Source organism: Panthera uncia (assembly GCF_023721935.1).
Source record: "Panthera uncia isolate 11264 chromosome A1 unlocalized genomic scaffold, Puncia_PCG_1.0 HiC_scaffold_17, whole genome shotgun sequence".
Taxonomy (NCBI): Eukaryota; Metazoa; Chordata; class Mammalia; order Carnivora; family Felidae; genus Panthera; species Panthera uncia.
In genome coordinates this window covers 10,618,872-10,643,668 of record NW_026057577.1, presented here as the reverse complement: position 1 = coordinate 10,643,668, position 24,797 = coordinate 10,618,872, and the positions used below count along the sequence as shown (strand labels likewise).

At 39.1% G+C, this 24,797-nt stretch overlaps 1 protein-coding gene across 2 annotated transcripts in view; it reads left to right on the top strand.

The window, feature by feature from the left end:
* The window catches only part of FEM1C (fem-1 homolog C), a 27,662-nt gene extending 4,035 nt beyond the window's left edge, over positions 1-23,627 (top strand). For both annotated transcript variants that reach the window (XM_049649052.1, XM_049649053.1), the window contains exon 3: positions 18,897-23,627. In XM_049649052.1, the coding sequence (XP_049505009.1) occupies positions 18,897-20,206 (1,310 nt within the window). In that variant the 3' untranslated portion in view covers positions 20,207-23,627. The remainder of the gene's footprint in view (positions 1-18,896) is intronic.
* Positions 23,628-24,797: the final 1,170 nt, after the last annotated feature.

Sequence of the window (24,797 nt, the reverse complement as noted above, 5' to 3'; positions counted from 1 at the left end):
TCCCCCCCCCCCATAAATAAAATAAATAAACATCAAAAACAAAAGGTATGGCTGCTTGTTTAGGCTTGTTGGATTTGTTGTTTCTTTCCTTTGGGTTTTTTATTCATTAGCCTAATAATACACAGATTGTTAAACTTACATATTTAAGTAAAATTGTTTTAAACCCTTAGGTCATTGGAGAGATGAGTCCTGGTACTGTTTCCCTTATGGTTTTCAGAGGTTCTTTGTCTACTTCTGGAGACAGAATGTGTGAGACACCTGTGCCCTAAGCAGATCACATTTGTGTGAGCATTTTCCCCTAGTAAACTGTGAGTGGTATCTCCCTCGATTACCTTTGCTCTTTCGGAAGAAGTTTCCTTTTATCACCATCATCACATAGCTTTGCATGTGAGGACATGTATGCTGCCTCTTTTGGTCAAATGATCTAATTCTAGAGTTGTTTTTTCCTGCTGTATCAGTATCTACCACTTGTGGCTTTTACAAAAAATTACACTTACCATGAGAAAATAATTTTGTACCAAAAATTATTTTCAGATAGCCTCCTTTATACATATATATATGTATGTATGTGTATATACATGTATATATATATACATATATGTGTACATATACATATATACATATATGCATGTATATATACATATGTACACATATATGTATATATATATACACACACACATATACATACAAATGTAGTATTTTAAAAATATATATAACATGTATCACTTTGTGTACATTGCTTTTACCTGTCATGGTGTCTTTTAATTTCAACAGTGATTTTTTTTTTTAAGTTTACTTATTTATTTTGAGAGAGAGAGAGAGAGGGTGAAATGGCATAAGTGGGGGAGGGTCAGAGAGAGAGAGAGAGGGAGAGAGAGAATCTCAAGCAGACTCTGCACTGTCAGCATGGAGCCCAATGCGGGGCTTGAACTCATGAAACTGAGATTGTGACCTGAGCCGAAACCAAGTCAGATGCTTAATCTGCCGAGCCACCCACGCACCCCTTGACAGCGATTCTTAATGAAAATTGGGGGCTGATTAAAGTATATATGTACCCTCCCCCACTCTGATCCTGAAGCTTCCATTCCTTGATAATCACTCTCTTATTGACTCTAGATTGTTTTATGGATTAATGCATAATAAAAAAGCAGGAACCAGTTGAATCTAAGGGGGAACATTGGAGAAGGATCTATGCGATAGAACATCAAGAAAGGATTCTGCCCCCCCTCCCCCCATTTTTCCTCCTGTCCAAAAAGTGGAAAAGACTGGTGAGACTAGGGATAAAATAGAATAATTTCTTAGGAAATTGTGTGTGTTCACTGTTGGAAATGGTTCTGAAGAAAGAAGACACTGGCAGATTATGCTTCCTCTGCCTAAATGCAAAAAGCACATGACCTCTACGTTCCATTGTATTCCATTGTTTTTTTGCAGTCACGCTGTCTTCTATTCGATACATGGTAATATTCTATTCGCAACCAACTCGTTACCTCTGGAGACAGTGGGTTCTTTCTTTTCCCCTGGCATTCAGAAAGGAGAAAAACTTTGAAATATTTAGAAATACTTCTCCATTTTAACACAGCATTTGATGTTTGAAACAGGAGAGTGGGTTGCCATGTAGAGCCGTAGACCACAAATCAGAAGTGATTGAACAAGCCCGTGTCAGAGTGATCACATTTCAGCCCTTCACGGTTATGGTCATCTTTGGCTTGCTTTGCTTTTCCTTTTTTTTTTATGTTCTCGTTGTTCAGTTCAGAATAGGGTCTGTAGTACAGTTAGGTGCGCCCTTCAGTTCTGCTTTTACACCCTGATTCGATTGGGGAATTGAGCAGCTGAAAGTGATTGGAATGCTACAGAGCAGAAGAGCTTCTCTGAGTCGGGACTGGGGACACTGGTCCTAGCAGGATCCTCATGCTATCCTCATGCGTGGCTTAATCTTTTTAAATACCCAAGGTAAGTAGGTTAATTGGTAATAAGAGAATCACTGAGTTTTCTGTAGGCAAGGCATTGTGCTGGACATTGTGGGAGGTTCTGAGAAGACACAGGACGTCACATTTGCCAACTGCTAACGGATTAGTATAAGTCCACGCTGGTGGATTTTAGAAGAATGTGATCTTCATGGAGATGCCGAACTGGGCCTTGAAAGGATTGTTGGGGTTCATATCTCTAGAATGCATTTGGTACAGTTTTATGGTGTGAGGAAGGGCACATTGAGAGATCTGCTTGGAGGGTCCAAGAATTGGAAAAGGCATATTTGGACCAAAGGGCGCTCAGGGCTAGAGTGAAGTCTAGATAAAGGAGTTTGATTTTATTCTTTATGTAGAGGTAAGGCAGTGAAAGTTTGCGGCTGGTGTTTGTATCCATGTGTTAGAAAGAGAGCCTGGCCTGTAGTGGGTATTTGGTAAATGAGTTTGTTGAATGACTGTGCTGGATGTAAGAGAAAAAGGATTATACGCTACTTGTTGGCAGGGACTGTTGTGTTTTTCTTTCACTATGGAAATAAATACACACATGGAGACATGAAATGAGAAATGAAGACCGTAATTGTGAAAAAAGAGCAGTACAGGTGGGACTCCAGGGGATTTCTTTCTCCTCTCCTTTGTTTTCTGCAGTAGTTTAAAGCAAACCCTAGGCATATTATATTAGTTCTGTCCCATAGGATAGGCATTTTGGGGTCTAGGTGTATTTCAGTCAAGAAAATCTGAAAAAAGAAATCTTACTGTTTTTTTCTTGTTTTTTTTTTTTCACCCACTGTAGCTGCAAAATTATTTTAGATAAGAAAATCTGCCCCGTAAATTAAGAACTGTTGATATTAAGGTAAAGGACCAAGAGGATACTCCTTGTCACCTAGGTAGTTTGTTTCCCTGTACTTCAGGACTCTCTGAGACGGTTGGAAGTAGTTCTGTTTTCTTTCTTGACTGAATATTCTCAGCTATAGGTTCACCTCAATACACCTACTTCCAGAGAAGAGGTGAAGAGAGGGACATCAAATTTCATTCTGTTTTGTGGCGTTTCTGTGTTCATTCTGATTTCATAATAATGAAAAACAACAACTTACTAGTTGAATTCATTCACATTCGAATCCCAGAGCATCAAGTTGCTCCCTTGAGTGGTTCCACGTTCATTCTTGCCCTCTTGTGTCCCTGAGCGTACGTCTCTGTATCTCCAGGGAGACTTGATATCCTCCTTGGAGAAGCGAAGCTGCAGAAAAATGTGTAGATGGAGCCCAGTGGGGAGATAGCCATCGTGTTCCTCTGCGCCTGGAGATTGGATTTTGAACTGTGAATCCTCACAAGTGAGCCGAAGTTGGAGAAAATAAGTAGATCCTGAACACTACTGCCCTTTTAGGGCTATTGGCAGCGAGTTGAGCTTAAGGCTGAGGTTAAGTTTTACTTCTTGACCTTTGGGTACAAGTGGGACTGTCACCAAGTCTGTCTTTATCAGATTTCCCTAGATTAAAAAGTGTTTAAAACAAAATTCAGGAAGCCTCTGGCATTCTAGAGACGTATGCTCCTGAGACATTAGGAAGGTATGTGATGGAAGATAGAGGTGGGGACCGGCCCAGGTAAAGAAGCCATGTGGGTGCAAATCTGAGGAAGACATGTCTCTTCCTTTTGTCCCCCACCATTAGGAAGAATGGCCAGGAAAGGGAGTTTGAATGAGTCTCAATTGTAATGTTGATGTTTTCATCAACTGACATTGTGTAATTTTCATCACATTACACTACCGTTGATTGCTTTTAGTCTGGATTCCTAAGCTCAGGTCGTCTTAGCCTTGAAATTGCACCTGATGTCAAGACCCGTCTCCTAGGCACTTCTGATTCCCTTTCAGTCATAAGAATTCATCTTACTTCTGGATGCAGATGTTTTTAGCATTGAACTTTGTTGGAAGCTCAAGGACCTGTGTCGTTAAATTTCCATATGCTTCGAACTCAGCGCGTTATACACAGGATTAATGAAGGGAGGGCACATGGTAACCTTGGCACAGTTTGTCCTTGATTCTGTTTTGATTCCTTTTTTTTTTTTTTTTTTTTCCCTTCAAACTCCTGTTCTCAGGTATCTCTGGTGTTAGCATAAACATGGGGAAGGGAAACATCCTGAGCAGAGGAACTTTCTAGTGCCCCTTAGATACCCTGAAGTGTTTCTCTCTACCCCTTCTTACCTCTTCCCTTAACACATACCATTTAGTTATTCCAGGAATGAAATACTTGGAATCAGCCTTGTTCTGCAGCTGAATCGCAGGCCCCCTCCCCTCCTTTGCAAGTGAGCCTCTCACGGTCCCAGCCACAGAACTGAAGAAGAGTGGATGGCAGGCACAGTAGGCTAAAGAGCAGCGGTGAGAATTGTTCTTGTGCATTTCCAGTAAGTCTGTTACAGTTAGAGACCCTTTAATTGCTGTTTCTAAAAGTCAAAAGTTTTTACCAAAAACGCAAGTACTTTGATCTTAAGACAGCTTTGAGACGTACTGTTCGCCCATTTAAGTGTGTGAATCAGTGTGTATTCACAGAGTTGTGTGGTCATCACCACAACTACCTTTTCATCCCCCACCCGCCAAAACCCATATCCAGTCATACTCACTGCATCCCTTCTCCTCTCCCACCCCAAGTGCAGAAACCTTAGGCAGTCACTGATCTTTCTGTCCTCTAGGGACATAGGCCTGCTACGGACATTTCATATAAATGGAGTCCTAATATGTGGTCTTTTATGATTTGCTTCTTTCCCTTAGCATATTGTTTTCAAGGCTTGTCCATTTTGTAGCATGTTCTTTTTATTGCTGGATAATCCCTTGTGTAGATAGACCACATTTCTCCATTTATCAGTTAATGGGCATTTGAATTGGTTCTACTTTTTAGCTATTAGGATAAGAATGCTGATAAGAATATTCATGTACAAGTTTTTGTGTGGATGTGTGCTTTCATTTCTCTTAGACATATATGGAGGAGTGGAATTGCTAGGTCACATGGCAACTCTCTGTTAACCTTTTAAGGAACAGCTAAACTATTGTCCAAGTGGCTGTACCGTTTTACATTCCTGTCAACAGCGTAGGAGAGTTCCAGTTGTCCACACCCTCTCCAACGTTTGTTACTACTATTTTTTCTTTTGGAGGGGGGAATAGCCATCTCAGTGGGTGTGAAGTGGTATCTCATTGTGATTTTGATTTTGATTTCACGTGATGATGTTCACCATTGTGTGCTTTTCATGTGCTTATTGGCCATTTGTTTATCTTCTTTGGACAGGTGTCTCTTTGCGCGTTTTAAAATTGGGTTATCTTTTTATTACTGAGTTGTAAGAGTAATTTATGTATTATGAACGCAAGTCTTTTATCAGATATTTGATTTGCAAATATTTTCTCCTATTCGGTAGGTTGTTTTTTCACTTTGTTCTTTTTCTTTTTTTTTTAAACTTTTTTAACGTTTATTTATTTTTTTGAGACAGAGAGAGACAGAGCATGAACGGGGGAGGGTCAAAGAGAGAGGGAGACACAGAATCCGAAACAGGCTCCAGGCTCTGAGCTGTCGGCACAGAGCCTGACGCGGGGCTCGAACTCACAGACTGTGAGATCATGACCTGAGCCGAAGTCGATGCTTAACTGACTAAGCCACCCAGGCGCCCCATCACTTTGTTATTTTTCTAAGTAAATTTAATTTTTTAAAGAAAATGAGAGAAGTTAAGAGTAACAGAAAGGGAGTCAGGTATACCATTAAAATAAGAGGAACAAGTGAAATGAGTACGTATAACAGACCTAATTTTTTTTTTTTGTAAAAACTGAAGTGATTATAAAATGTCTCTCCCTCCCATTCCTTTTTCCTTCCTTCCTTTCTTTTTATTGAAGTATAGTTGACAGAACATTGTATTTGTTTCAGGTGTACAACATAGTGATTTGAGTAATAACGTATGCAGTGTTCATCATAGTGAGTGTGGTTACCATCTGTCACCACGCCATGTTACTACAGTATTATCGGCTGTATTCCCTGTGCTGTACTCTGTATCCCCATGACTTACTTATTTGATAACTGGAAGTTTGTACCTATTAATCCCCCTTAGCTATCTTGCCCATCCCCCCTTGCACCCTCCCTCTGGAAACCACCTATATTTATGAGTTGCTGTTTTGGTTTGTTCATTTTGTTTTTTAGATTCCACGTACAAGTGAAATCATATGATCTGTGTCTTTTGCTGTCTCACTTATTTCACTTACCATCCCTTTTGTCCCATCCATGTTGTCACAGATGGCAAGATTTCATTCTTTTTTGTAGTTGAATATTACTCCATTGTGTGTGTGTGTGTGTGTGTGTGTGTACACACAGATGCACACGCACACACACCATGTCGTCTTTATCTGTTTATCTGTCGATGGACGCTCAGGTTGTTTCCATATCTTGGCTGTTGTAAACAGTGCTGCCATAAACATAGGGGTTTATGTATCTTTTCGAATTAGTGTTTTTGTTTCCACAGTGGCTGTACCAGTTTACGTTGGTGTTTTCACTCTTCTGATAGGTATTATTCACAGCAATTTGGATTTTATTTTACAAACTGATTTCTTAAATATTCACCTTGTAGATCACTTAGATTTGACTTAAACTAGAAAATTGTTAAGAATACACTGCAGGGTTTACTGATATCCTTTATTACAAAGGAAAGTTTCTGAGGGTCAAACGGTGTAATCTAGTCATAGAACACACCCTTTTCCTGCTGTGGCATAGAATTTTCTCATTCACGCATAAGGTGGAGTGGAGATATTCGTTTTTCTGTGTGGTGTGAAATAGGGCTGTGACCTAACCCTCCTTTTAACTTCTCTTCATGTGTCTTTTTTTTTTTAATGTTTATTTATTTTTGAGAGACAGAGACCAAGTGCGAGTGGGGGAGGGGCAGAGAGAGAGGCAGACAGAACGTGAAGCAGGCTTCAGGCTCCGAACTGTCAGCACAGAGCCCGATGCGGAGGTCGAACTTGTGAACTGTGAAATCATCACTTGAGCTGAAGTCGGATGCTGAACCGACTAAGCCACCCAGGAACCCCCCCCCCCCTTTTTATTTTTTAATGTTTATTTATTTTGAGAGAGAGCACAGTGTGGGAGGTGTAGAGAGAATCTCAAGCAGGCTCTGTGCTGCCAGTGCAGAACCCATCACAGGGCTTGAACCTATCAACCGTGAGATCATGACCTGATCTGAAATCAAGAGTTGGATGCTTAACCGTCTGAGCCACCAAGGTGCCCCTTCTCTTTGTATTTCTCGATACCATTATTAGATGTGTTAGTTTAATGGCAGACACCTATATGACAAACAGGAAAATAAGATTTCTCTTCTGTTTTGAAAATAAGATTCCTCCTCTGTTTCCCTGGCGCTCATAGTAGCAAAGACCAGCAGCGTAGGCATCACTTAGATCCACCCTGGATCACCTGAATCAGAATCTGCATTTTACTGCGATCCTATGGTGATTGTGCACATTAAAGCTTGAGAAGCACAACTTTATTTGACTAAAACACACACACACAAAACTTGAACTGTGTGAGAACTTTACAAAACAGCAAAATCTCTTGAATTGATATTGTTAGAAAAAGCAGTTTATAGTAGACATTTTGTATTTGTAAAACATTGTATAGCCCTTACGAGAACATTTTTGTTTCAATAAAAATAGAAATTGGGAGAGGTTTAGGAACTGACTTAATTCTGATCCTGGAGACCCTAAGTAATCTTATTCAAATGGAGATAGTTATAAATTCTGTGTTGAAGTTCTTGTATGATTTAAGTCGTTAGTTGATTGGTAACAATCTCATGCAGACAATCACTTATTTATTGTTTAGTCAAGCCCAAAACATCTGGTGTGGAGCCAGGAAACTGTTAGGGCTCCAGCTAGTTATTACTCAAAATACTAGTTTGTTTTTGGATTACTTATTTTAGGAAAATCTTGACCCCTTCGGTAGGCACAGTGGAGTGTAGTCTCATGTGCCTGCTAGCGCAAGATTACAGGTCTCTAGAATTAACAGCAGCCAAGATTGGCGCTTGCAGAAAGGTCTTCTTGAGAAATACTGCCATGATTTTTGTTTGTTTTTTGTTTTATTAAGTTTTTATTTTAATTCCAGTATAGCTAACATACAGTGTTACGTTAGTGTCGGGTGTACAACATAGTGATTCAGCGCTTCCACACATTACCCCGTCCCGGTGCGCCTCACGGCAAGTGTGCCCCTCAGTCTCCATCACCTATTTCACCCATCCCCCGACCCCACCTCCCTTTGGTGACCAAGCGTGCGCACCTCCGTCTCCTTCCCTTAGTGTCCATCCCAGAAGCCTCTCAACGAGTAGGGCTACCTTTTATTCTTCCAGATTCTTCGCACTGTTTCTATGTTCGGTTATAGGGTTGAAAAGTAATATATTTAAGATCATACCGTGTTAACTTTCTGCATAAATACTTTAACTGAATTAACACTTGGACCATTAGCTTGATTTTTAAGAAATGGCCTTTTAACAGACATGCCTTTTGAGAAATCATAAGCATTTTCCATAATGAATTCAGTGTCAGAAGTTTTATTTTTTCTTCAAATGAACATGTTCTGAGTCAGGCATTGAGAATTATATAATACAATGTTTATATTCTTTCTTTCTTTTTCTTTAGTTAAACGTAAATTAAATTTCAATGCTAAATATCCCTAATTTCATCTAAGGTGCCTGGTAATATTAGTATTTATTTTTGAACCTTGTGTTCTATTTTTAATTGGCTTTCTTACTCTGAGTACACAAAATTAAGACCTTATGAGGTAGAGATCGCGAATCTTGTGTATTATGGAAGCATTTTTTTTTTAAGTTTATTTTTGAGAGAGAGCATGTGTGCATGAATGGGGTGGGGGGAGAGAGAATTCCCAAGCAGGCTGCATACTGCACACTGTCAGCATGGAGCTCGACTCAGGGCTTGAACTCACAAACCGTGAGATCATGACCGAAGCTGAAATCAAGATCAGATGTGTAATCGACTGAGCCATCCAGATGTCCCTGGAAACATTTTTAAGAGGCACATAACCCAGGGAAAATGCTTCAGTTGAATATTTAGTAGTGCCTGGCACATGATGTTATACCACCCAGAGTTTAAGTCATTAATAAACCTAGCAAAAATTAAATGCAGTTTTATTGGTCTTTGACGTATAATTTAGCAGAGGTTAGTCATCAGGACATAGTTAACTTGATTTTTAAATTCAACTTGTTAGATATTTTTCACAAGAACTTGCGTTTAATACTGAAAGCATCTCTCTCGAATGAAACAATAGAGCAAGGTATATACCATAAATATAGCAGATAACTGATCAACATTTTATAAAATGCATAGAGAAAGTCAGACTAATAGTCCCAGAAACTGGAACGTAAATAGACTTGTCATAAAAGACAATAAAGTTTGTGAACAGACATGGGAAGATGCTCTGTGTATCTAGGTATAGAAGTAATATAAATTAAAATTCGAAAATTCATTCTAGTACCAGAAAGAATACTATAAAAGTGGAACTTTTATTTTATTTTATTTAAAAAAAAGTGTTTTTTTTTTAATGTTTATTTTTGAGAGAGAGAGAGAGAGAGAGAGAGAGAGAGAGAGAGAAAAACAGAATCTGAAGCAGGCTCCAGGCTGTGAGCTGTCAGCACAGAGCCTGACCTGAGGCTCGAACCCACAAACCATGAGATCATATCCTGAGCCGAAGTCAGACGCTTAACCAACTGAGCCACCCAGGCGCCTCCTATAAAAGTAGAACTTTTAAAAGATTGTCTAATTACTTTGGAATGAATTAAAGATGTATTTTAAGCTTTCACACATTTGTGATTCTATTTTAAATTAGACATTACTTTTTTTGTCATTTAGTTATCGAGGTATAATTTTATACAATAAAACTCATCTTTTTTAGCAAATAGTTCCGTAAGTTTTGATACACATACACTGTAGCTTGCCCACCAGTATAGTAAAGGTAGAACAAGGGTTCCTTCATGCCCCTTTGCAGTTAGCCCCTCTCAATCTGGCCCCTGGCAGTCACTGGTCTGTTATCTGTCCTTACAGGCTTTTAGGCACTAATTGTAATAGTGAAAATCCTGAAGCTCTGCAGACATCCATTGACGGGAGGTGTTTGTGTTAACTTGGTTCATGCCTCCTTGCTTGAACTCACCATAGAGCCATTAATAATGATTGCGTAGTATCCATGGAGTTCATGTGGACCATGTACCTACCGGTAGCCCATCGTGACAAAATGACAGATGTAGGAGAAAAGCAGGAAACAGTTGTAAATAGACTGATTAGAACTTTATCAAAACATCTATGTAGAAAGACTTGGAGACTTCAGACAAAAATTATAGTTGCTTTAAAATTACGCTTTTTTTTTTTTTTTTTTTTTTGCCTCCCTTTTCTAAACTTTTGAGTCAAGGTCTAGACTATAATTCAGAAACATTTTTTCAGGGCTTTTAGGACATGAAGCTGTGGTGGTCATATACATAATTTGTTAGAGTAATTAAGATTTCTCTCCTGAGGTTTTACTTTTTAAGCTTACTTTATCCTAAGTTTGAATCACTTTTTGTGATACCAGCTATTAAAAATTTAAGAATCTTTGGGGCGCCTGGGTGGCTCAGTCAGTTAAACGTTCAACTCTTAATTCTGGCTCAGGTCATGGCCCCAGGGTCATGGGATCGAGCCCCGTGTTGGGCTCCACGCTGAGTGTGGAGTTGCTTAACCTCCTTCCCTCCTTCCTCCCTTCCCTTTCCCCCACTTGTGCACTCTCTATCCCAAAATAAATAATAAATATTTTTTAAATGTTCGTTTATTTTTAAGAGAGAGGGATAGAGTGTGAGCGGGGGAGGGGTAGAGAGAGAAGGAGACATACAATCTGAAGCAGGCTCCAGGCTCTGAGCTGTCATCACAGAGCTTGACGCAGGGCTTGAACCCACCAACTGCGAGATGGTGACCTGAGCCAAAGTTGGATGCTTAACAACTGAGCCACCCAGGAACCCCAATAAATAAACATTTTTCAAAAATTTAAGAATCTTACCTTAGCCTTAGCAGTGTGGTAACTGCTAGCTGGGATACAAAGGAAATATTACATGGGGTCTGTATACTTTAGGAATAGACTGTTAAGGTAAGAAAACCGGTTTGTGTGGCAGTAATATTGTACTATTAGAAGATATGACATAATATTATAATAGCCCATGTAGTAGGGTTACCTACCAGGATAAGTGATACATTTATTCACTAGGCATTCTCAAAATGACAAATCGATGTGGTATAAACAAGATGGCCTCTTTGGGCAGCTGAAGTTTCTGTTGAAACTTGAAGGACAAGAAGTTAAAATGGTAAAGAAGGAAGAGTGTATTACAGGGAAATGAAAAGCCGAGGCGTGGACACGAGTGGGATTGTCCCCCGTGCTGGGAGGGACACTTAGGACAGAGTGACAGGAAGCAGAAGTGGGGTCTCTGACATGTGAATGATTGATAATGTCTTTTGAATGAGAGTGTTGACCAACTATGGCCGGGGGTCAAATCCTGCCCACCTCCTGTTTTTGCACTGCCTGAGAGCTAAGATGTTTTACCTTTTAATGGTTGGAAACAAATTTAATGAAGAAGAATATTTTATGACTCATGACAATGCCATGAAAGTCATATTTCAGTGCCCATAAGTACAGTTTTGTTGGAAACCAGCCATCCCCATTCATGTAACGTATGGTCCCTGGATACTTCTTGACATGGCAGAGTCGAGTGGCTACAACAGAGACCTTACAGCTTGCAAAACCTAAAAATAACTGTCGAGCCCTTTATAGAAGAAGTTTGCCAGCTCCTGGCAAGATTCACAGTGCAGCATTCGTATTGGACGTGCTGATAAATGAGGCTGGAGAAGTAGGGTAGGGTAAAATCCATTCCTCATAGTGTGTCTTACGTGTGTTACCACTAACCAAGATTCAGCTTTACTTCACATGTTTTTCTAAAACTATGAATTTCTTCCTTGTTGTCCTCCCACCCTGCACAGATAGTGCCTTGAGAATCAGTGCTGTGGGATTCTTCAAGCCATCTTAAAGATTTTCAGCTGTTTCTTTAGAGGAAGCATGAAGGGTGTTGAGTTGGAAAGTAACATGATCAGTGGAGTTTCATTAGGAGGTTTGGCTTGTATTAGATAAAACTTACTCATCAGATTTGAGGACGACTAGCATTTAAAATATGACCCCAGGAATGAGCAGAGCACTATGGTGGTGATTGGGAGGCATGGGTGTGTGTTCTATTACTAATGTCTCTGTTTTCTATTTGTAAAATAAGTGTTTTCTCTGCCTGCATAGTTATAGATGTAGGATGACAAAGGGGCAACAGTTGATACATAACATTTAGGAAAATAAAAAATGCTGTGCTGCCGTATGGATACTGTTTTCTTCTCTGATGTCTGCTTTTTATTATTTGCTTCTGCTTTGTCTGGGTTTAATTTACTGTTTTTCTCCTTTACTTTCTTGAGATGGAAGTGTGGCCATCTTTTTAAAGCCTTTCTTCTTTTCTAACATGTACCTTTGAGCACAATTTCAGCCATACCCCACCAGATCAATTACTTAAGGTTTTTGTTCTCATCCAGTTACAAATATTTTCAGTTTTTCCATTGGGATTTCTTCCTTGACCTGTAGGTTATTTAGAAGTATATATTTAAAATTTCAAATATATGGAGATTTTTCTAGCGTTTTGTTGGTGTTGGGGTGTGTGTGTGTGTGTGTGTGTGTGTGTGTGTGTGTTTGATATCTAACTTGCATTGTGAACTTAGAACATAATCAGGGATATCAGTCCCTTGACATTTCTGTGTGACTCTCTTTATGGCCAGAATGTGGTTGGTGTTTCTATTCTTCCCTATATCCTTGGAAGAAAATGGTATTCTACAGGTGTTGAGTCCAGTGTTCATTTATGTATGTCCGTTAAATCATGTTTGTTAATCGTGTTCAAAATCTTCTATATCCTTACTGGTTTTGGTCTTCTGTACTGAGAAGTGTGTTCAGGTGTACTTGCCCGATTGTGCATTTGCCCGATTCTCCTTGGAGTTCTGTTGATTCTTTGCTCTATATAATTCAACCTATGTTCTTAAGTCAAAAGAAATTTAGAATTACAGTATCTTTATGTTGTTTTGAATTTTATATCCTTATAAAATATTTCCCTTTATCTCTAATTAGCCATGCTTTTTGCCTTAACGTCTGCTTAGTTAGCATCTGCTTAGTCCTTTTATTTTATTTATTTTTTTAACATTTATTTATTTTTTGAGAGAGTGAGTGGTAGAAGGGCAGAGAGAGAGGGAGTCACAGATTCAGAAGCAAGCTCCAGGCTCTGAGCTTTCAGCACAGAACCTGATGCAGGGCTCGAACTCAGTGAACCGCGAGATCACAACCTGAGCCAAAGTCGGCTGCTTAACTGACTGAGCAGGCACCCCAGTTCTGTATTTTAATATCACACAGCTTCCTTATAGTTACTTTTTGCATAGGGTATAAATTTTTTTCCCTTTTTTTCCTCTTTAGCCTTTTTCTGCCCTTGTATTGAAGGTTGTGTCTCCTGTAAGCAGCATGTAGTTGAGTTTTATGTATTTGTATTTTCAGTCTGACATTTTATGTCTTTTAATGGGAACATTTCGTTTGCTTGCTTTTTTTTTTTTTTTTTTAAATTTTTTTTTAACGTTTATTTATTTTTGAGAGAGAGAGAGACAGAGCATGAACAGGGGAGGGGCAGAGAGAGAGGGAGACACAGAATCGGAAGCAGGCTCCAGGCTCTGAGCCATCAGCCCAGAGCCCGACGCGGGGCTCGAACTCACAGACAGTGAGATCGTGACCTGAGCTGAAGTCGGGTGTTCAACCGACTGAGCCACCCAGGCGCCCCTCGTTTGCTTGCTTTTAATGTAATTACTAACATATTTGGATTTTAATCTCTATTTTCTGATTTTTATTTGTCCTATCTGGTTTGTGTTCTTTGTTTCTCATTTTTTTGTCTGAATTCTTTTTTTCTTATTTCATTTTCTTTCTTTATATTAGAGACTACATAATAATGACATGCTGCATATCCACTGTTATTTTATGGATTACTGTACTACCTTGACTTACCAAAGGAATAACATAAATTTCTTTTTTATTTTATTTATTTCTTTTTTCATTTTTCAAATTTACATCCAGGTTGGTTAGCACATTGTGCAATAATGATTTCAGGAGTAGAATCCAGTGATTCATCCATTAACGTGTAACACCCAGTGTTCATCCCAACAAGTGTCCTCCTTAATGCCCCTTGCCCATTTAGCTCATGGGCCCCCCACAACCCCTCCAGCAAACCTTAGTTTGTTCTCTATATTTAAGAGTCTCTTCTGTTTTGTCCTCCTCCCTGTATTTATATTATTTTTGCTTCTCTTTCCCTTATGTTCATCTGTTTTGTATCTTAAATTCCACATATGAGTGAAGTCCTATGCTATTTGTCTTTCTCTGGCTAATTTCGCTTAGCATAATACCCTCTAGTTCCATCCACGTAGCTGCAAATGGCAAGATTTCATTCTTCATGATTGCTAAGTAATAACTCCATTGAATATATATATATATTGCATTTTTATCCATTCATCAGTCGATGGACTTGGGCTCTTCCCATGCTTTGGCTATTGTCAGTAGTGCTGCTATAAACATGGGGGTGCATGTGCCCCTTTGAAACATTACACCTGTATCCCTTGGATAAATACCTAGTAGTGCAATTGCTGGGTCGTAGGGTAGTTCTGTTTTTAATTTTTTGAGGAACTTCCATCCTGTTTTCCACAGTGGCTGCACCAATTTACATTCCCACCAAACAGCCCACGAGAGTTCCTTTTCTTCACCAAAGCTTGTTATTTCTTGTCTTTTTGATACTAGCCATTCTCACAGATGTGACGTGGTATCTCAGTGTGGTTTTGATTTGTATTTCTCTGATGATGAGTGATGTTGAGCTTTTTTTCATGTGTCTGTTAGCCATCTTGATGCCTTCTTTAGAAATGTGTCTATTCAAGGAATAACATAAATTTCTGATTTTACCTCTGTCCGAGCCTTGCAAACATGTTTAGAATAGTTGAATTCCACTTACCCTCCTTTTATACTGTTGCTGTGAAGCGTTTCATTGCTCTGTATGCATTTCAAGCCCTACAAAGCACTGCTCTTTCCAAAGTCTCTATTTCTTACGTATTTATCCCTTTTATTGATGCTTCTGTCCATATCTCGATGCTTCCATGCAGCTCATCTTTGTTTTGCCTAGAGAGAACACCCCGTAGTATTTAGGTCTGCTGGTCATAAGTACCTTGGTTTTTCTCTTTTCGTTCTTGCCTGAACCAGTGCTTCATTTCACATTTATTCTTGGTGTGGGTGTAAAATTCGAGTTGGCGCTTCCCTTCCTTCAGTGCTTTTAAGATACCATTCTGTTGACTCCCAAGTTCCTATTCCCCAGGAGGGCTTGGCTCTCAGCCTAGCGGCTCTTTTGCAGGTGGTTTCCACCTGTGCTCTGGTTGTAACGTTTCTCTCTTTGCCTTCGCACTGGGCAGTTTTGCTGTAGTGAGCCTGGAGGTGATATTCTTTGTATTTCTCTGTCTTGGTATTTGTAAAACTTCCTAAATTTGTGGTTAGTACTTCATCAGCTTCAGGAAATTCTCAGACTTTAGCTGTTTAAGTATTGCTTTGGGCCCATTTTCTTCCTCTAGAATTCTGGCTTTCAGGTTGTTAACCCTCTGACATCGTCTCTCACTGTCCCTGCTTTGCCAGCCTGTCCCCTCCATGCTGCTTTCTGTCTATTTTCACCTCACTTACTGTCCAGTCCCTCAGTCTCTCTTCAGCTGTATGTAATCTGCTTTTAAAGCCACCCACTGAGGTTTTCAGTTCTAGAACATCCGTTTTGTTCCTTTTTTGTAGTTTCCACTTTTCTAATTCTCAGAAATGTTTTTTAATCTCTCATACTTTGCTAAGCATAATTATTATTCTGAGGTCTGTGTCTGATAACTATATTATCTGGATCTTCTGTTGGGCCTATCAGCTCTTATTTGTCTTGGTTTTGTGTTGCAGTTCCTTTGATTGGATACTTAACATTATATATAAAGAGTATAAAAAAATAATTTGAGCTATAGCAAATAGACAATATCTTCTCTAATTACTATTTGTATTTGCTTCTGGCTTTTGACTAGTTTAACTAGCAATCCCGAATTTCCTTAATTCAGTATCAACACGATCTTAAATTGGATTTAGGTTCCTCCAGTACCTGGTTTGTTTGCAGTTTGCCTTAACTGCTAGGGTGCAGCCCTTCAGAGCTATGACTCAGAGTGTACGGTGACGGGGGAGGGAGGGGGTGCAGGGAGCAGTTCAAAGTTCCCTTCTTAGTGGGTTCTGGACTCTGGTTTTCTCCCCTGGCTCTGCCAAGTTGTCAGAAGCTCCACTCAGTTTTTTACTAGCTGCTGCTTCCAGAATTGGTAGAGGCCATTGGGGGAAGCTTCCCCAAATCCTGGACTTCTCTAATTTTCTTTCTGCTCCCGGATGTTGTCCACTTTTTAGCTCTTTGCTAAATCAAACAGATTTTTAAAAATAAATTTTCAGCTTTTCTAGTTCTTACCGGGAAGATTGATCATACTCTGCCATTACTAGATGTGAAACTCTTCTGTATGTTTTTTATTTTTAAAAGTCATCTTTTTCAGTCTATGGTGTATTTCAGTACAGCAATTCAGTTAATTAAGAAATAACTTCTCACAATCTAAAATTCTGATCAAGAATATGTCAATATGTTTTAAAAGAACACAGTAAAATTCTAAGTCAATTCAGACAAAAAAAAAAAATGACTTCTCTTGTGTTGTTTATTTTTTTTTTTTAAGTTTATTTATTTTGAGAGAGACACATATGGCACGAGTAGGGGAGGGGCAGAGAGAGAGGGAGACAGAGAATCCCAAGCAGGCTGTGGGCTGTCCACAGGGAGCCCAACACAGCACCTGAACTCATGAAACCGAGAGACCATGACCTGAGCCTAAACCAAGAGTCGGATGCTTAACTGACTGAGCCACCTGGTGCCCCTCTTGCATTCTTATTCTTGATTTTATATGACTCTGAATGGAGAAGAATGCCATTGAAACCTTATATTTCCCTTATATTGTCTCTTTTTTAGAGGGAAAAAGTACTATTAGGGATTTTTAATTTTAAAAGTTTTAAAAATACATTTAGTAGTAGCTGTGTTTTTTAATGGAAATTATTTTGAACAAATGAACATTAGTAGTCAGAAGCTCTGGGCTCTCTGAGTGCTTGGTTATATACACATGCCATCAGACACCATTCCATTGTGGACCTTTGAAATCTTGAGTCAGAATAAATATATGCAGATAATCATGTAATTCCTGTAGGTATCATGGAAGAATAAACAGGATAAGCCTGTGGAAAGATTAAAGTCCTAATGTGTCATAACTTGCTTTTTGGAATTTTAGTTAATAGATTTGTTATGTGAAGTATTCAAGTTTAAACCAGTGTTTAGTACACCTGCTGTGTCAGCATCCCCCCACCCCGAGCCGGCCTCCCCCCATGTCTGGAGGTGAGTCAGCATACCATTGTAATCATGGCTAAGATGTATTGCGGTGACGTAATGAAGGGTGTGCAGCTGGATCCTAAGGGGGGGAGGCACAGGTGGGGTCGAGAGGAATCTTTGCAGGCTTTTTTCGCTGTCTCCTTGTCGTAAAAGGTCACACACAGCAGTTTTCTGCCCAGGGAACCCCATTAGAGACTCAGAGCCCAGGGGTTTTCTTGGAGGCTAGTCACATAGGCACCCTTTGCGGAAATACCCCAAATTCCAGGCTCTCAGAAGGAAAGCAGGTATTCAGCATAAACTATATTATCAATACAAACAGGAAGCCACCCTTATCATTTAAGGAGAGTTTTCTGAACTCTTCACCAGACGAGTTCTCAGGTGTCAGCTGAGGGCTGTCCCTTAGCAAGCAGCTAGTTCTTTCTGAGGATAACCAGTCTCTGCCAGCTATGTTAACTCTTTTCTGCACATGTGCCTCAAATGACTCACTGTTGAGATTTTTTGCAAACACCGTGTAGAAATACCAAAGGTCTGTGTGATAATTTTTGTTATGATAACTGGTAAAATGTTTGGCATTGAACTCGGGCAACTGAAATACTTCGGTGGTTGTATTGTCTTAATACGTTGCGTACAGGCTTTTATGACATGTGCCTGTTGTCCGTTTTAATCCACGTGTGGGAAGAACAAGACCGCATCAGAACATTTAGTACATCTGAAAAAAATGTTTAAAAAATTAAATTACCATGGGAAGTAATCCATTACGAAAGGACACATCAGATGTCTCTTTTAAACTTCATATCGAACCACCCACATATTTTTTTCAGATTTTAGTGGACTTGTTTTTCTTATGGGAGCTGAGGAAAGTACTTTGTCACCGAGGATTTTGACTAAGACAGCTTACCTCCCCATTTGACAATCAAATATTGAAAGACATAATTTCTGACTACTATTAGAATCAAACTAGAGGATCTTAGATATCATGGATTCAATTTCTTGTTTTTAAATGTGGAAGCTGACCCAGAAAGTTAAGTGACTGCAGAGTTGAATAGCTGGTTAATTTCATTTCATCACTTTTGAGTCAAAGAATATGCACTTGAAAACATTATTTAAAAACCCAAGAGGCCATGGATTAATTTTGAATTTCATTTGGTGATTTGGATGATCCTTTCATGCCTAATTTGGTCATATAGTAACCAAACTTAACAAGTGTTTATTTAACTTCCGCTGTGTGTCAGACACTAGTTTTAGGTGCCGGGATAATTTTTTCTCATGTGTAGTCAAATTAATGTCCCACAAAGGGCGGCCTGGGACTGCCTGCTTCTCTTTAGGTTCCTCATGTGTTCCATTGTACCCTGGTCCCTCAAAATCTCTTTCTTTCCTCTCCTTAAGGTAATACTGCATTGCACGATTGCGCGGAATCTGGAAGTTTGGACATCATGAAGATGCTTCTCATGTATTGTGCCAAGATGGAAAAGGATGGTTATGGAATGACTCCCCTTCTCTCAGCAAGTGTTACTGGTCACACAAATATTGTGGATTTTCTGACTCACCATGCACAGACGAGCAAGACAGAACGGATCAATGCTCTGGAGCTTCTGGGAGCTACATTTGTAGACAAAAAAAGAGATCTGCTTGGGGCCTTGAAATACTGGAAAAAGGCCATGAACATGAGGTACAGTGATAGGACTAATATAATTAGCAAGCCAGTACCACAGACACTGATAATGGCTTACGATTATGCCAAGGAGGTAAACAGTACAGAGGAACTAGAAGGTCTTATTGCTGACCCCGATGAGATGAGAATGCAGGCACTATTGATTAGAGAGCGCATTCTTGGCCCTTCGCATCCCGATACCTCTTACTATATTAGATACAGAGGTGCAGTCTATGCGGACTCTGGAAACTTCAAACGATGCATCAACCTGTGGAAGTATGCTTTGGATATGCAGCAGAACAATTTGGACCCTTTAAGCCCAATGACCGCCAGCAGCTTGTTATCTTTTGCAGAACTGTTCTCTTTTATGCTGCAGGATCGGGCTAAAGGCCTGCTGGGCACCACTGTTACATTTGACGATCTTATGGGCATACTGTGCAAAAGTGTCCTTGAAATAGAGCGAGCCATCAAACAAACTCAGTGTCCGGCCGACCCGTTACAGTTAAATAAGGCTCTTTCCATTATTTTGCACTTGATTTGCTTATTAGAAAAAGTTCCTTGTACTCTAGAACAGGACCATTTCAAAAAGCAGACGATATACAGGTTTCTGAAGCTGCATCCGAGGGGAAAGAATAACTTTAGCCCTCTTCATCTGGCCGTGGACAAGAATACCACGTGTGTGGGGCGGTACCCTGTTTGTAAATTCCCATCTCTGCAAGTGACTGCCATACTGATCGAATGCGGTGCTGATGTGAACGTCAGAGACTCCGACGACAACAGTCCCCTGCACATCGCTGCTCTCAACAACCATCCAGACATCATGAATCTCCTTATTAAATCAGGTGCACATTTTGATGCCACAAACCTGCACAAACAAACTGCTAGCGACTTGCTGGACGAGAAGGAAATAGCTAAAAATTTGATCCAGCCCATAAACCATACTACCCTGCAGTGTCTTGCTGCTCGTGTCATAGTGAATCATAGAATATATTACAAAGGGCACATTCCAGAGAAGCTGGAGACCTTTGTTTCACTTCATAGATGATGACCGGACTGTATGTTCTGCACTGTCAAAGCACGAATCGGTAACAGTTGTTTCATAAACGAGCACTGTTGTGATGACACCAGCATTCACTTAGCTTGATCTCCTCGTGCTCTCATTGGCTAAAGCATTAGAAGCATCTGATTGACAGGATTGGTTTCCCAGTATTTAATATAAATATACCATATAATATATTGTTGGTGAATTATTGAGAAATGTAATGTCCTCTTCAAATTTCTAAAATTGTCTGCCAAAGGCTTACCTGTTCTGGTTTTGTTTGCTGTTGGGTGTTTGGGACAGAGTTCACCGTTTTTCAGTGGTGTCTTTATACTTTACTGGTTTGTGAATTTTATACAATCGAAAAATCTTTCTTTTTCCTGCTTCCTCCTTCTCTTCTCCAAGCTTCTTCCCCGTTTCCGCTTCCTTTGTTTTCCTAACCATTTCTACTTCAGAGTTTTTTCCCCCCTTACAGACCCATGCTAGGTCGTACACCCTCTCCGGACCTGTTAACCATTTGCAGTTACCATAAGTGCTTTATCTTCTCTATGCACCGGCTTAAACTTGACTGTTGTATGTTAGCACATTTTCTATGCAGCAGTTGGTCAACTTCGACTCAAAACACTGTTAAGTTTCGTTACAAAATTCATTTTATGAAAGTGGTACTCTCTGTAGCATGAGTTTTTAGAGCTACAGGTTAGCTACCCGAGCTCAAGCTCTTTTGTTTCTTTGGTTTTTTTTTTCTCTTTTTCTTCACTTCTGAGGTTTCTCTCTCTACTCCACTGAAATTATCGTGTGCTAAATTTGGGAAACAAATCTATTCTAACTCATTAACCCAGTTGAAATTTAGGTCTGTCATCTTAATATATCATGCAGTACAAGGAAGAATCTTTATAAAGCGACCCACCTTTCATGCTGCGCCAGCATTGGCCCGCTTGTGCTGATGTTGTGATTAGGTGTAGAGCATTTGCTTAAATTTAACCTCAAAGTTTATCATACAGCTTTAATGAGTCACATTGACATAATTCAGCACTTGAACTGCAGATCACTTTTAGTTACCAAAAGAGCTAAAGCATGTCAGTGGCATGATGCTTGCCAAGCCAGATCTAGGCATCTAGGATAATTAAGGTATTTTAGTATGCAATTTACTGCCCTATTATCAGAGGTCAGTAGAGTGTCCATTCTTTCTTTCTTCCAGCCTAAGTATACCTTTAAAGATACCTTGCATGAATTACTTTGGTCTCAGTTATTTGTCACTGTAGTTAAACACAAAGGTTGCAGTGCTTTCTATATTCCCTTACTGAAAGTTAGCTTTGCTCTGCTTTTCTTTTTTTATGTGTCGTTTTTTTTGTTCGTTTGTTTTCTGCGAACAGCTTTGCTAACACCACCACACACAGAAAGGGCTCTTTTAAGAAACGATAAGTGAAAAGTATTTAAAAAAAAAAAAAAGATTCAGGTAATTCTCATTCAGCACTTTATTGTTATTCAGAATGAAATTTATGATGGCACATTTGCCCTGCAAATGTCTTAATGAAATTGTTCTGAATAAAAAAGCTCCTCATTTGTTGGAGAAAAACTCAAGTTTACCTGTGAGTCGAATGAGCTGGATCACTTGGGTTTTTGCTTCCATTTTATTCTGAGGGTTTGATGTAATGGTATTTAAGGAGTCATCACTGCAAAGAATCACATTAGGTTTATTTCATCTTTATTCAGTACAAAACTCATAATGAACAGTAGTAACTAAAAAAGCATTAGACTTACTTTCTGATTAAATAATTGAGGTTTAATTTTTTTTTTTTTTAAGATATCTTTACTAGGTTGTGAATTGAATTTCACCATTGAAAAGGGTGAATGGGATATAAATGGTCACTCTCTAGCCTTTCGATGAAGAGATTTTAAAACCATATTTACCACGGACAAATTTGATGGGATATTTGAGCTGCCACATGTATTAGTAATTTATGATTTAGACAAATATGCTAGAACTCTCAGACATCAGTATTTTGAAATCATTTGCCTCTGACCTTGTGGTATAAGAATTATATATGCATGAGCTACTTTTTTTAAAAAGGGAAACTTTGTAAGTACAGTAAATCTACACCAGTAGATCTCAGTAATTTGGGGGTAAATGATGAGCAATTGGATTTTTAAGTGATTTAACATTTTCCCCTCTTTTTTGGGAGGAGATAAGAGGGCTTACGTGCTCGTATAGTAACACACACCTCACTGTACTTTATAGGTGAACTTGAATCATACAACTTTAGTGGAACTAGGGATTTCTTGACATAGCCTTTTCCACCACTAAATATTGATCACTTAGAACAGTTCTTCGGCCTTGAGAACTGAAATGCCTTATTTCAGTTTAGGGTACAGTTCTCTGTTCGCCATCTAATGCCGTTCGGAGCTCTTGAAAAATCCGTTAGTTTGATAGCTGAGAATGGTCCATGATTTCATTCTGGAGGAGGTTGGTTAAGAAACGTGACCTTGGACACCGTTAAGGCCTTTGTCTGAAAGTATTCTCACAATCGTTCTTGACTGAATTTAAAAAATACTTAAATTTATGTTCCTTTTTTTTAACCACAAATGAGTACTTTAATACTTGATGAGCTAATTGTACTTGTGGGATTCGAACTAAACTATACTGTAACATGGTGATGTTGGCTGGGGTTTATAAGTTTTGGTGACATTTCTGTACAAATGCCCTCTAAGGCCTGCTGAATTTCCGATGTTCCGCTCTTGATCAGTCCTGGAAGGGAAATGGTCATTTTACTCAGATTATTAGATACCAGTCTACTTTATAAAGACAAGTGGATTATAGGTTTAAAAAAGAGTCATTTTCTTACCCATAAATCTGACATGGGCATAAAACCCAAATCAGCAAAAACTAACATGGTGCCCATGACGACTTTGAAGTTAAGCAATTGCTCACTGACAAAGTGACTACCTTAACGTGTAATATCTTAGAGACCCCGCAGCTACTGTGACTTGGGAAAATTCTTTAAATTTGTATGTGAAAAAGTAGCTCTTCAAAATCATTTTGCCCAGCTGAAACCTTAGGTTGAATTTTACAGGTAAAATAATCCTTGTAATTATCAGAATTGTGGGAACCAGATGAGATAATAACCATTTTTTCGCGTAATGCGATGGCAGCATTCTTGCATGGAACTTTAACCATTTTAGAGTTAGATCCTAGAGAAACTAATTGGTCATCATCCTTTCTCTTCTCTCTTTTTTCTTTTCTTTTTTTTCTTTTTGCCCTCATATATCACTAAACAACTAGTTTCTCCCTTTTGTCACTTCCCATTGCATATTTTTCAGAAGAAGTACTGTATTCAGATGCCAGCCGATAAGTTGTCACATAATGGAAAATGATATGCCACAACATTCATTGTAAGGTTTAATAAAATTAAATTTGCACCAAATACAAGCGTATTCTTACTAACTCTTAAGACTGGATGCTTTGATAGTGTACTTCTGTTTCCAAACATACCACCTCGGTAATTTATGGTCAGAACTGTTAGAGATAGCATTATTGTTCATACTTCTGTGTAAAAAACAAGGATAGATTTGTACAGTTTGTTCTAATTTCTTTTCCAGTGAAAACCACAGAAATGAAGATAGGAAAAGACGTTCAGTGCATGGGAGAGGGGCTGCTTTTAACTCTTAGCCTTGTATTTTAATGAGTTTGGTATTAGGTATCAGAAGTATGTCATAAATATATTACTGTGAAGGTAAATCCCATCAATTTATTTCCATCACTTTTTTTTTGAGAGAGAGAGAGAGAGAGAGAGAGAGAGAGAGAGAGAGCGCGCGCGCTAGTGAGGGAGACAGAATCTGAAGCAGGCTCCAGGCTCCAAGCTGTCAGCACAGAGCCCGATGCGGGGCTCAAACTCAAACTGTGAGATCACGACCTGAGCTGAAGTCAAACGCTTAACTGACTGAGCCACCCAGGCACCTCTGTTTCCATCACTTTTAAGTCATAAAATCTAATTAGTCCTTGTCTTTTTCCTATTTTTAAGTTTCCTAATAACAAAAACTTTTAATAGGTCCAGAAAATGCTCTGGGCTGTAATTTCTAAACTCTAACCATAGATTGAAATATCTGATTGTATAGGGGTTTTTCCCTTCTTGAACCATTAATTTTCCTTACCAGTAGTAACAAGGACCCTTTTAAACCTTAGTCGTCCTTAACCTTGGTTCTATGGTTTTCTCCTGACGAGTGCCACCAAAATGTAAGAGGAAATCTTACCAAATTTATAAGAATATGAAAATTACATTGTTAAGGATTGGAACAAAAAAAGCCTTATGTCCCTAGGATACTCTCTTTCTTCAAGATACTTTTTATCCTTTTTTTCCATATCTTTACTATCAGAACATTCACTCTTTCTTCTTAATCTCCTTGATCTATTCTGCCCTTCCCCCTACTCGGGTCCCCTCTGGCAAACACCAGTTTGTCCTCTGCATTTAAGAACCTTGTGCTTAGATTTCACATGGAAGCGAAATCATATGGTATTTATCTCCCTCTGACTTACTTCACTTACCACAATACCCTCCAGAATGTTCTTTCTTAAGTAATTTTGGGTTGTGGGATTTGTAAA